A 13,382-nucleotide genomic window follows, 5' to 3' on the forward strand; every position below is an offset into this window, starting at 1 on the left:
AAATCTTTGAAATAATATTTTAACAATAATTTATTTAGTATTTATTTGATTATATTAAATATTAAGAATCTATGCTATTTAAAAAAATGAAATTAAAGGAAGTTAACTATTTTTAAAATTTTAATAAAAATGATAAAAATAATATTGATTTAACAGGTTGAATAAACTAAATAACTAATATTGATTTTACATAATTTATGATTCATGAATTTTAAAAAAATAAATAACGAAAAATATGAAAATAAAATGAATTTTAATATAATTAAGAATTATTTATTTATTTAAATAAGTTAAATACATAAAAACTTTATAAAACTTAGCTAATAATTTATTAGTTAAATAAAGAAAAAATTTTTATTAAGCAGGTGAAAAAAAGAGCTATACACTATATTTTATTTAGCTTAAATACCTATTTTGACTTAATTAAAAAACAAGATCTGATAAAACTATTTATCAATGGAAGATATTAATAGAATTACAATTTATTAATCTTCTCAAAACTAGACATCTTTTCAAACAAATCAGCTTTTAAAGTAAGGAGGCTAAAGAGATGAATAAGAATAAAACGAACTCAGACTTAAAATGTAAACAATGCATGACAAATTAAAGGGTTAAACTAAAATTGGGAGATCACTCAATGGAGATCATGGAAATGATCCTCCTTCTTTTAAAAGTATAGAAGATTTTGAATTTATAAATTAGCTTGGTTAAAGTGAACATTAACCTAAAAATAGATTTTAGCTTGGCAAATAATCTATAAATGCTAAAGAAATGAATTCTAATTCTGATTTTGATGATATTAGCATTTAAAAGGGAATATTCTAGTAGAAGTAGGAAGATGATGAAAAATAATAACTAGGTCAAGATTTAAAATTAGCTTTTAGTGAGGATTCGCCATAAAATATGCTTTCCTATGATTTTAATCGAAATGATCTTGTTGTTTCTCCATAAAGCGAAAAATTACAATAATCTCTTAACAAATATAATGAATCTTCTGAAGATTCTAGTAAATACAAGACCCATTAAAATATTGAAATGAATAATTTTAGTATGTTGAGTGGAAAAAATCTAATGAGATAAGATAATGGTAATGAGTAAAAGAAAAAATTTAATTTCTAACAAGAAATTAATTCTCTGTTCTTTAAAAATATAAAATCAAAATCAAAAAGCAAACAAGGTGTGTTGAATAAACTTATTTGTTGCATAAAACCTAAAAAAAAGTTTAAAAACTACAAAAGGAGTTTAACATTTTTTGAAAATCTTTAGTTAAACTAAACATAAAAATAGAATAGAATTTAATTTAAAATATTTAAATTTGCTTCAGCAATTAAGCAAAGGCACTTAAAGAAAAGTCTAAATGATGTAGACACTGGTAATTTATAGCTAATTAGTGATTTAAGTTACTATTAACAAAATTATAATTAAGTATCATTTAAGGCTTATAAAAATTCTTTTCTAAGGGCTTTTATTATAAAATATCAACAGATTAAATCATTAATAATTGATAGTTTTAAAGAAGAAGTTATTCCTATCAAAATTTTTATGCCAACAAGCTCAGCAATTGTTTTATGGGATTTGCTTTAGATTACAATGACATATTTATTTTTGTTCCTTTACTCGATTGAAGTGTTTTTTGCTTAAAATGAGACAACAAACTTGTTTATGGTTACCTTTTTTGAAATAATATTATCAATAACTTTAATTGATATTTTAAAAAAATTTAATACTTCATACTTTGAGAAAGATTAAATTATTTAAATAAGGTCAAAGATTATATTTAAATATATTACCTCAAGTATCTTTATAACCGATGTAATAAGTCTTTCCACCATCCTTTTTAAGTTAAAATATAGAAATAAAGAAATTTCATATAATCCAAACAATAGCCTCTATTTGTATCTAGAAAATTTTTTAATCTTTTTACTCCTTAACAGGGCTTTAAAATAGAAAAAATTATTGCAAAGCATTATTACATTAGAACAAAGTCAAAAGCATTTATTTTGGCTTTTTTCGTAAGTCTTAAATGTAGTCACAGTTACTCACATAGGTAAATAACTAAAATTTTAGCAGTAATTATATTATTTTATTAAATTTTTCATTATTTGTAAAAAGTAAGTATAGCATTCTACATGTTAGGAATCTATGAAGATTCAAACAACTTTTAAGTCTCTTGGTTATAAAAATATGGAATTACGAATTTAGAATATTATGATAGATATATTTATTCTATTTACTGGGCAGTAACAACAATGACAACAGGTAATTAATTCATTAATTTCATACAAAAATATTTTATAAATAATTAAAATTGTTTATTTAAAAACGATATCAAAATATTCTTTAAATAATCCAAATCTTAAATAATTTTTCCATAAGTCTTAAAAATAAATTTTAAACATATTTACTTTTTCATAAACTTTTTAAACGTAATTTAAATGATGAAAAAGTCTCTAAATTATTAAAAAAACAACAAAAAATTTTAACTAATTAATTAATTGATCATTAGTATTTGAAGTGTTATCTATTAATTAAAAAGTTGGTTATGGTGATATTACAGCAACAAACTCTTCAGAAGCATTGTTTATTTCTATAGCCCTGATTGTTTTCAGCTGTGTATATGCTTATTCTATAAATAATATTGGTTTTATCCTTTAAGAAATAGAAAGATCATCAAAAAAGTTGAATGAGAATATTTCTATTATATAAAGGTATATATTTAAATAAAACCAAATAAAATTATATTAAATAATTATTTTTTTTTTTAATTAATCATTTTAATTAAAACTTGTTTAATTTTAATTATTTTAAATTAAGATATAAAAATAAACAGATGACGAATTAACTATTTTTTTCATAAGTTTATTATTATTGTTGAATTTAAAAAAAATGAATAAATTTTTAAAATCTTTTGAATGTTTAAAAAAATCTTTAATTTGTTTTAATAAAAATTGTAAAAATTAATTAATGTGTTTAAATAGATATTTAAATAGAAAGAATGTGGATATTTAGCTGAAAACTAGAGTAAGATTCTATCTCAGTTTTTTAGAATAAGAATCAAAAAATAGAGATAAGTAGGCTGAGGATAAGATTATAGGTACATTATCTAACTAGCTTAGAGAAGAAATCACCTAATAGATAAATTCAAAAATTCTGCAAGATTAAAATATTTTTAAAAATAATTTTTCCCATAAAATTAATAAGAGTATCGTTTTTATTATGGAAGAAGTGCTAGTTACTCCAAATGAAATAATATTTCAAGAAAACGATACGAATGATTAATCAATTTATTTTATCTAAAACGGAATAGTTGAAATATACTCAGATTGCTATAGATAAGACAAAGAAACTTCTTGTAAAGTATATTAGACAATTACATAAAACTAGTTTTTTGGTGAAATTTCCTTCTTTTCTGGTTTAGCAAGAAGTGCTTCTGCAAGAAGTGTGAATCTCACTACTTTATATAGAATAAAAAGAGATAGATTTATTGATTTAGTAAAAACTAGTGAATATGATTTTGAGAGATTTAAAATGATATAAGAAAAAATAGCTATCCATGGAAATTTAAGCTGCCTATATTTAAAGTGTTACTCATGTAAAAAAATAGGTCATTTAGCTTCTAATTGCCCTGTAACTCATCCATTTTTTGACAAGTAATTCATATTCTTGAAAAATAATTTTTCTGAGATTTAAGAAAGACAACCAAACTATTTAAGAGCAGAAAAAACAAAATAACTGAAACCCATGTAATGTTTTATTTTTTTTATTTGCTTAGTGAAGCCTATTTTTTATATATTTTTTAATTATCATTTTTATTAATTTCAATTAGATATCTTAATTAAATTTTCAAAAATTAATTCAGATAGATAATTCTATCTTTATTTTTTAAACATTTACTAAATTTTTATTTTAAAAAAATAAATATTCAAATGAATATTGAAATACTAAATAAAAAATATTTATTTTGAATAATTTATTAAAATAACTTTTTTTAATGAATATTTAATAGAAAATTAGTAAAAATATGAAACAAATTTTTAATTTAAATAATTATCTATATTCATGATATTTTACTTAATATTAATAGTTCATATGTATTTTCTAATTATAATTAAAACTAAATTTAATAATTTTTTTAATGAATTAAAAAATTAATTAGAATTTAAGCTAAAAAGAATATCCAAATTTGTAAAAAATTAAAAGATTTATGTAGAAATCTCAATAGTAGAACATAATTTCTCTACAATATTACTTCTGATGAAGATGAAGGATTAACTTTTGATACTGACAGCTTACTATCTTAGGATGCTTAATCTAGTAAATTTGGGTAAGAAATAAAAAGTTTTGCAAAATAAACAACAGATTTATCTTAAAAGATAGAAAATAAACAAATACAAAAACTCATTAAATCTAATTAAGATGAAATAAGTATAATAGAAAAACAAATAGGCTTAATTAAATAGAATTCGGCTTTGAATGATTAAGTTTCTAACAATTGTGCTAATAATTATGATTTATAATAAATTAATAATAACTTTAACATATCTCCTGATACACAGTATTTTTCTAAGGTTGAATAAATAGTTTCTGTTTTAAAAAAGCAAAATTAGCTGTATAATAGTCTAGCTAATGAAAATGCTAAGGAGAATAACTAAAAATAAGGTTAATTTATTAAATCAAGAAGTGATTTTAAAAATTATTTGAATTCAAAATAAGTCAATTTTAATAAATAAAATACTTAAAATTCAAATTAAGATCCAAAAAATTAAATTTTCTTTTAGAAGAAAATATCGAAAGAGTTACTAGATGATTAGGATGTTTTTTTTCTATCTCCATAAATCATAAAGGTTTAATCCAATATATAATAAAATAATAAAAAAGAATAACCTTCTTTGTCTGCAACAAGCTTCAAAATATTTGAGTAGCAAATATAATAGCAAGAAAAAGGAGAAGAAAACCCATCTAAAAATTAATTAAACAGAATTAAATCAAGCGAATACAAGGGTAATAGATCTTTAACTAAATTAAGCTCAAGTAAGTAAACAAATTTGTAATTTAAAAATTAGACAAATTAGTTAACGTAAGAATTTGCTTCCGAAAAAATGAGAAACAGTTAAAAAACCAGTAATAACTTGATTAGATCTCATGACTATTCTTAATATTCAAAGTTTTATTCTTAATAAGATTTTTTTGAGTAGATTTAAATGTATGATTTTGAGAGAGTAAAAATATACAAAAAATTTTTTCCTCATAATAATATTGATAGAGTAATAACAACTTTGAAAAAAATTTAGACTTAATAAAAAAAAGAAAGATTTAAAAAAAACTTAGAAAGAAGAAGATAAATTATATTTGCTTTAGACCATATTTAAAACAGGTTAATTTGTGAAACGCCTTCTAAAAACAATGTACGCTAAAAAAAAAAGGAGCTTACTTCGTTATCATATGGAGTTACTTTAAAGTAAAAAGAATAGCTAAAATAAGTAGTCTGATTTTTTTTGTTTTTAATTTATTCATTAAATTAAATAAATAGTTAATTATAAATTTTTAAAAAAACATAATTATTTAATTATATATTTATATATTAGTGCTTCAAAGCTAAGTCATATCTAATCTAAAAAACTTTTTCAAAACATAATTAATTTTTTATATTTTGAAAATTTTTACTATTATTTAAAGTTTATACGAATTCTGTTTTTTTGTTTTTTGTGAAATTATTAAATGAAATTGAAGAAATTTTTTGATAGAGTTAATGAAAATAAAAAATAAAAAAATACTCGATATAAACTTATTTAAAAATTGAAACATAAGTTTTTTGAAAATATTTTATAATTTTAATTGAAACCTAACTCTTTTTGATAAAGTTTAATTACTTTAACAAATGTAATTTAAGTTAAATTAGATAAAATATATAATTTAAGAGGTAAGTGTACAATTAAAAAAAATCAAATCGTTCAATCTTGATCAGAATCACTTTCTTCACTTTCCCTTTCTTCAGTTGGATTGTAAGAAGTTTCGCTTTTAATATTTCTAGTCATAGGAGTTGTTCTCTATTCATAGTGAGGAGAACTCATGTATTAAGGTGATTGTTAGGATCCCATATAAGCTGACTTAGATCTATCAAGTGGACTAGATGAACTAGCATGAGGATTTTGATAACTTGGGGAATTATATCTAATTTATATTTCATTTTTTATTAATAATTAAATTAAAATTTATTGTATTTTTTTTATTTTTATACCTCACTTGTGAAGGTGAAGTGTAAGAGGGAGAGTGAGCTCCACTAAGACTACTGCTTTTATATTAAGGTGAGCTTGCATAAGGACTAGCGTTTGCAGGGCTTGTTGAACCAGCTGGAGTGTGGCTTGGAGGTGAGTAGTCTTTATGATATTAGTATTAAAAATTAAAATTTTAATTTATATTTTTATGGTTTTAAAATTTATTTTTCAAGATTAAATTAATTCTTTCCTGATTTAAAGTTGTAAAAAATGGAAAAAAATTACTTGGAGAAGGAACAAATGGAGAATTATTGCCTGTCTGAGGACTATATTAAGAACTTCTGGTTTGGTTATAGGTGTTAGAGTAAGAGATAGGAGTTGACATATTGTATCCTAATTTATAAATTAAAAATTATGCTGTTGATTGAAAACAAAATTATTTTACCAGGAGAGTTTAGGTAGGGAGTGGTTGGAGTGAAAGATCCAGCATGTTATACTGTTCTAATAGAATTAGGATAAGCAGAAACGAGACCGGGACCAGGAGTTTGGAAATGAGAAGGAGTATTTTCGTAACGAGAGGATTCGTTTTCTGAATAATCTTCCATCTCTAATGTCTATTCAACCTATCTCTTTGTTTTAAATTCACCAACCTTATTCAAGTCGACTAATAAGTCGAAGCAACCAGTACCAATATCACAATTTTGACCAAAGATAATATTTTCAGTAACACCTTTCAACTTTAAAATATGAAAATAATAATTTAAAAATATTTCTTGATTAATTAATTAATTACATCATCCTTTTCAAAGAAAATGGCAGCTGTGTTGAGAATATCTACTGTCTCTTCAAAGGAAGATTTTCTGAGGCAAGATAAACCAGGAATACGATTGATACCGTTTCTATTAATAGGAGTCAAACGACCTCTTACAGTCATCCACTCAGCCAAAATAGCTAAATGACGATAGTTGATGTAAATACCATAAGGTTCAATGACGACTCTAATTTAATTAACAATAGATCTTCTACCTGCTTCGATACCAAGAATGGTAATGATTTCTTAGATATCGTTAGAATAAGTTCTAGTAGCATCTACTTTATCAACCTTCAATACTTCTTTGAGATTTGAACCAGAAGTATTGAAAATATGTTCTTAAGGTTTTCTCTCTGTGAAGAAAGCTGCACCTGGTTTGGGGGCTTCACATATACATTCATTTTCAACCCAAGGTCTGAATTCCTTCTTTTGGCTATTAAATATAAAATAAATAATTAATTGATAGTTATGTGTTTGTTTGTTTATTTATTTATTTTTAACATAATTAAATAAAAGAGATAGAAAAAAAATATAAAATATTACGTAGGATAAACTTTTTGGATTTTCTAAATACCTCCTATGTATGCATCCTTGAATTCGGATTCAAAGAGAAGGAGAGAAGAATAAGCGTTCATTTAAGAATCTGGATTTTATTATCCTTAACCTAATTGGGTAGAGTCAAATTTAACATGAATTTGTCCTTTTTCAAATTATTTCTTTTCAACTATGAGGTTACCCCACTTTTTAGAGTCATCAGCAATTTTTCTAATTTTTGCATTCAAGAGTTCAAAAGTATCAATTGTTGTCTTTTAAGTATCAAAATAAATAATGAGGACAATAGGATCTTCGAGATCATCAGAAATATTATCATCATCGAAAATGTTATCTTGTTATTAAAAGTCTTCATCATCTTTAGATTTATAAACAATTCTGGTTTGATTAATGTAGTAAGAAATAGTTTAGTATTCAATCTCTTGTTTAAGTCTTAAAATTTCCTATCTTTCCTACGAAACAATTTCGTCATATTCTCTCTTAAAGCTTTCTGCATCATAGTTGCTCATCATATCTTTCCTGAAAATTTTTTTTCTTAAACCATTTTCAAAGAAGACAGTCATTTCTGGTGTCTTTACATTTTTAGAAGCATCTAATATTTCCTAAAGACGAGGGACACCAAGCGTAACGTTACGATCTGACACACCTGCAAAGTGGAAAGTATTCAAAGTCATTTATGTTGTGGGTTCACCTACAGATTAAGCTGAAATAGCACCAATGGTTTCACCTTTAATAAAATTAAACCAACTCATAAGAAACAGAATAAAAAAGCATAAAATGAAATTAACAAATAAAAATTTTCTTGCCAATTAATTTTAAAAATATATTTACCTGGGTGAGAAATGGCTTTTTTAAATTTATCAAAAATTTCCTTTGTGAGTTTATCAAATACTTCCATTGAAAGCTTATGCCTTAATACTATCTTTTTGGAACCAAGATGGAGACGGATATGAGCCTTGAACAAAGCCAAAGATTCATACTCCATACCTCTTTTAACTGCATAGTCATCAAGATTCTTAAATAATTCTAAGAGACTCTTATAAACTTAAATAGGATTAGTCTTACATTAATCTCTAGTATAAGTTTTATTCTTTTAAGACATTTCAATTTTAGCAGATTCAATCATTCTACCAATGTTGACTGGCAAGTTAATATCAAGTTTGCCTTCTTATGCGTAGAAGTAGAAATTCTTTCTAAACAGGTTTCTAGCTTCGATGAGTTCTTCGTACTCTTATTCTAAGATAAATTTAGGATCTTCTCCTTCGTTTCTTTCGTTAATCATACGCATAAATTCTTCCTTGATTGCAATTAAAACATCTCTACTGATTTCTTTGCTAATTTGATTTTCCATCTAGTCCAATTTTGTATATTGGAATAACCAGTCGTCGCTTTTATTTGCTTTGACAAATCTGTATTCCTTTTGGAAATCTTCTTCCTTATAATCAACTTCTCCGATCTTTTAGGTTTCGATGAATTCACCTGCCAATGAATCTTCACCATAGCATGTTTAAATAATCATACCCTAACTATCTCTAACTGTACCATCATAACGTACGATGACATCTTCAAGAGCCTTGACAAGCTTTCTTTAAATATAACCAGTTCTACTTGTCTTGACTGCAGTATCAGAAAGACCTTCTCTACCACCCATTGTGTGGAAGAAGAATTCGTAGGGCTTTAAACCTGTATATATTTAAAACAATTATTACATTTATTTTTTAATATTTATTTACCTATGTAGAAATTGTTAACGACGAAACCTCTTGCAATAATACCATTATCATCTTTGCAGAAATGAGGAAGAGTTCTTCTTGAAAAACCATTCCTGATTCTAGCACCTTCAATATTTTGTTAACCTACAAGACCCATGACTTAGGCTAAGTTAGTAGCTTTACCTTTTGAACCTGACCACACCATCTTGTTGAATTAGTTGTACCTATTTTAGATTTTTTAGAGTTACATTTTTAAAAGTAAATAAATAAATATACTTGAATTTAATTGTTTCTTCTGCTTTCTTTTCGGATTCTTGTCTGAGTTCATTCAAGATGGAGTTAACTTGAACTTCGAAAGAATCAAAAATCTTCTTACCAGCCTTGTGCATATTATTTTAATCAATATAAGCTGCATCTTAGAAATCTAATTCAATTTTATCATATTTTTCAAAGGCTTTCTTTCTAATTTTTTCAATTTCTTCTGAACATTTTTCACTAGGCACGATATCAGCACAACTGATTGTGTGACCAAACATAATAAGCCAGTTATTAACTACCCTCTAACATCTAGTCATGAAATTTTTAGTTTCTTCATGACCAATATCTAACCAAATCAAATGGACTAAACCACCAGGACCATCACCAACAATAGCCTTATTCATATAGCCTTAAATTAGTTCACCTTTGTAGATGTAAATAGATCTGTTTATTAAATTAATCGTTTATGTAAAATATAAATAAGATAGATGTAAATTAAAATAAAATTTAACTAATTATTACTCATCCTATTTATGGAACCACTTGTCATCTTCCTTGTCACCTTTGAATCTGGTCATAGTCATTTATTCAGGAATGACTAAAGACATAATTTATTTACCAGTCCATAAAGGTTCAGGTTTAAGAATAGCAGGCATGGGTAGGTCTCCTTCCCAATTGTCAATCCACATAACTAAATTCATAACTTATTCTCTTGTTAAAAACTTATCTCTTAAAGTAAACATAGCTACACCTAATAATGAATCTTGCACCAAACCCATAACTGGTTTGTTAGCCTTGGGAGTGACAATTTATCTAGGAACATGGCAAATATAACCAAGTTCAACACCTTTATATTTAAATTAACTTTTTAAAAAGATATTTTCAATTCAATCATATTTACGAGTTTCATAAGATTATGGCACATGCATATTCATTTCATCACCGTCAAAATCTGCATTATAAGGGGTTGTGACTGATAAGTTAAGACGGAAAGTACTGTAAGGAAGAATTCTAACTCTATGTCCCATCATACTCATTTTATGGAGAGAGGGCTAACGGTTAAATAGCACATAATCACCATTCTATAAGGCTCTTTCAATAATAACACCTATTTTTATTTATGAACAATAACTATAATCTAAAAAGAATGAAATTAATAATATTTACCATCATTAACGTGCATGTCAAAATTATCATCAGCTTATCTATCACCACTGCAAATAATAGCATCGTAAGCTTCATAAATCTATTTTTCACGATTAGGTTTCATAATACTTTTAATTTTGCCTTACTTCCATAATTCACGAATTCTGTTTATATTTTGTTAGTTAACTATTTCAGGAACAGTCAAACTGTCAGCAATACTTCTAGGAACACCTAATTCATCCAACCATAAATTTGCATCTGGGGAAATAACAGATCTTGCAGAAAAATCTACTCTTTTACCCATTAAATTTTATCTAAATCTACCTTCTTTTCCTTTTAATCTCTAAGAAAAACTTTTAACAACCTTTGATTTAATTTTAAGTGCTTCTAATCTTGGTTTATCGTTATCCATCATTCTGGCAACAACACTCTAGATTTACTCAACCTTTTAAACAAAAAATCAAAATTAACTTCATAATCTAAAAACAATTTATATCATCATAAAATATGTTCGCTTAGCATTTAAATATTTTATTTTATAAAGCTTTATATTTTTAAAGATATTCTTGCTCTTTTTAAATATTAATTAATATTATCTATCTAAAATTTTAATAAATTTTTGCTAAACTATATACTGAGATTTTTTATTTTTTAAAACAAATATAAATTATTAAAAAAATGTTTTATTTACCAGCTTTCTGTTATCAGAATTATCTTTAATTTATGCATTTAGCTTCAATACTTCTTCATAGCATTTAGTGAGTTCATCTTGACAGGTCATATTAGATGACATTTCAATAGAAGGGCGAACTTAGGGTGGAGGTACAAGCAACTTTGTTAAGATAAGATTAGTTGGCTACAAGAAATCGTCATCATGTTTTCTTTATCCTTTTAATATAAAAAATATTTCACTTACATATAAAAGAAGTATTCAAATATAATCATCAATAAATATGATTGTATTTTAAAACTCTCATTTGGTTTTTGATTACAAAGTATTAACTAAAAATCTTAATACCTTTGTAAGCTAATAACTTTTTGGAGTCAGCATATCTAATCTTCTTTAAAATTTCTAATGCTTATTCTGCACTCAGATCATACTCAATAGCATCCTTATCACTTTACTTTTCAGCTACTTTAAGATTTAAGAACTTCACTACACTGACTTTAACAAATAAATATGAGTTGCACTTATCGTTTTGGCATTTGGATTATTTTCCAAGGATTTTATACAATTCATTAAGTCTTCTCTTAGGCTAAGAAATATTCATAACTTCTAAATACTTTTCAAGTTTAGCAAATTCTGTTTTACTTGCAGGTTTACCACTCTCATTTCTCTATTGTTTAATATTGAATATTCTTTATAAATAGAAATTAAATGATTTATTTTTCTCTTTATGTTGAAGCTGTTTTCTCTCTAAAAAACAAACACAATTAAATTAAAATTGAGTTGTGTCTAATTTATTTTATAAATGCTTCCTTTTTTCATGCAATTTGTAATTTCGATGTTATGAGTTAAGTTTTTTTTAAAGGCGGTAGAATTGAATTCATAAATTATACAATCAAAGGTAATTTTAGCAAAATTGATTTCATTTTAGGGAGAAATACAGCCGAATTGTAAGAAAAAAATAATGTATTGCTATAATAATTCACCTTAATAGGGGGCTCTCTTACAGCACCACATTTGTGACAGACGCAGAGAAGAATTTGCTTGACTGTGTTTATGAAATTGATATGATATATAGGCCTTCTAAGATTGATGTAACCAAAATGACCAGGACATTCATTCTTTTAATTACAAGTTTTGCATGCATCCTTAGAGGTAGTACCTAATCTTTTATCGTTTATAAAGCCTTCATCTTCTTTATTACCATTTTCAAAATTTTTAATTTCACAAACGCACCAGCTTTCCTATTTTATTTTATGAAATAATTTAATGATTGCTCTTTGAACCGCTAAGAATAAGCAAACTCCAATTTATTTAAATAGACTTATTATTTAATTATGCTAAATCTTGAAACATTCATTTTATGCTTATTACAATCAAATAGTAAAACAATAGCTATAAAAAATTTATATCCATTTTTAAAAAGTATATTCTAAGATTTGAAATATGCATTAAATTTTAAAAATTAATATTCCCTCTAATGTAAATCTTAATATTTGAAGTCCATTTAAATAATAAATTCTAATCTTGCATAAAAAAATAATTTTATAGAATGTATATGTACTATTTCCTTTTCAGAGAGAATAGAGAAATGGACGCCATTAACTTTGGCTGTCTCCATCTAGGAGTAAGCATACTTTTGTCCAGACTATTTCATTTCTTGATTTTTTTTTGCTTTTTAATATCAATAAAATGCAATAAATCTGATTTATTAATTATATCAATTGCTTTGTTTAATTATTAGCTGTAAAAAGATTTATTTTTTTAATGTATCTAACTAAATAAATACACTTTTTAATTAATTAATTTCTTCCTTTTCGAAAACAGTCTATTCAATTACTTAGTAAATCATCTTCCCTAGACACAACCAAATAAAGTATTATATCTATCAGACTGTTTTTAACTTAATTTTTTAATAAATATATTATTTATTTTACTAATTAAAATTTTATGAAAATCATTTTATTCTATTTTATAGTGCTTTTAACAAAAACATCAATAAATTGTTTATATCTATTTTA

General features: G+C 24.7%; 2 protein-coding genes across 2 annotated transcripts; one reads left to right on the forward strand and one right to left on the reverse strand. All coding sequences in view use genetic code 6, as the record gives it.

Annotated features, from left to right (window-relative positions):
* Nucleotides 1-456: 456 nt before the first annotated feature.
* TTHERM_00538930 (cyclic nucleotide-binding domain protein) lies at nt 457-5,489 on the forward strand (the record flags this gene model as incomplete). Its single annotated transcript, XM_001007917.2, has 5 exons — nt 457-2,047; nt 2,113-2,259; nt 2,537-2,708; nt 2,979-3,743; nt 4,157-5,489. The coding sequence occupies 5 exons, from the start codon at nt 457-459 to the stop codon at nt 5,487-5,489; spliced, it is 4,008 nt and encodes a 1,335-aa protein (XP_001007917.2).
* A 462-nt stretch (nt 5,490-5,951) lies between these two features.
* TTHERM_00538940 (DNA-directed RNA polymerase) lies at nt 5,952-13,018 on the reverse strand (the record flags this gene model as incomplete). Its single annotated transcript, XM_001007918.3, has 16 exons — nt 5,952-6,171; nt 6,239-6,377; nt 6,501-6,608; nt 6,661-6,952; nt 7,009-7,459; nt 7,570-8,305; nt 8,410-9,261; nt 9,312-9,514; nt 9,567-9,992; nt 10,071-10,395; nt 10,450-10,656; nt 10,716-11,139; nt 11,386-11,582; nt 11,713-12,031; nt 12,348-12,605; nt 12,926-13,018. 16 exons carry the CDS (start codon nt 13,016-13,018, stop codon nt 5,952-5,954), a joined length of 5,250 nt encoding a protein of 1,749 aa, XP_001007918.2.
* Nucleotides 13,019-13,382: the final 364 nt, after the last annotated feature.

Source organism: Tetrahymena thermophila, assembly GCF_000189635.1.
Source record: "Tetrahymena thermophila SB210 genomic scaffold scf_8254807, whole genome shotgun sequence".
NCBI classification, from domain to species: Eukaryota; Ciliophora; class Oligohymenophorea; order Hymenostomatida; family Tetrahymenidae; genus Tetrahymena; species Tetrahymena thermophila.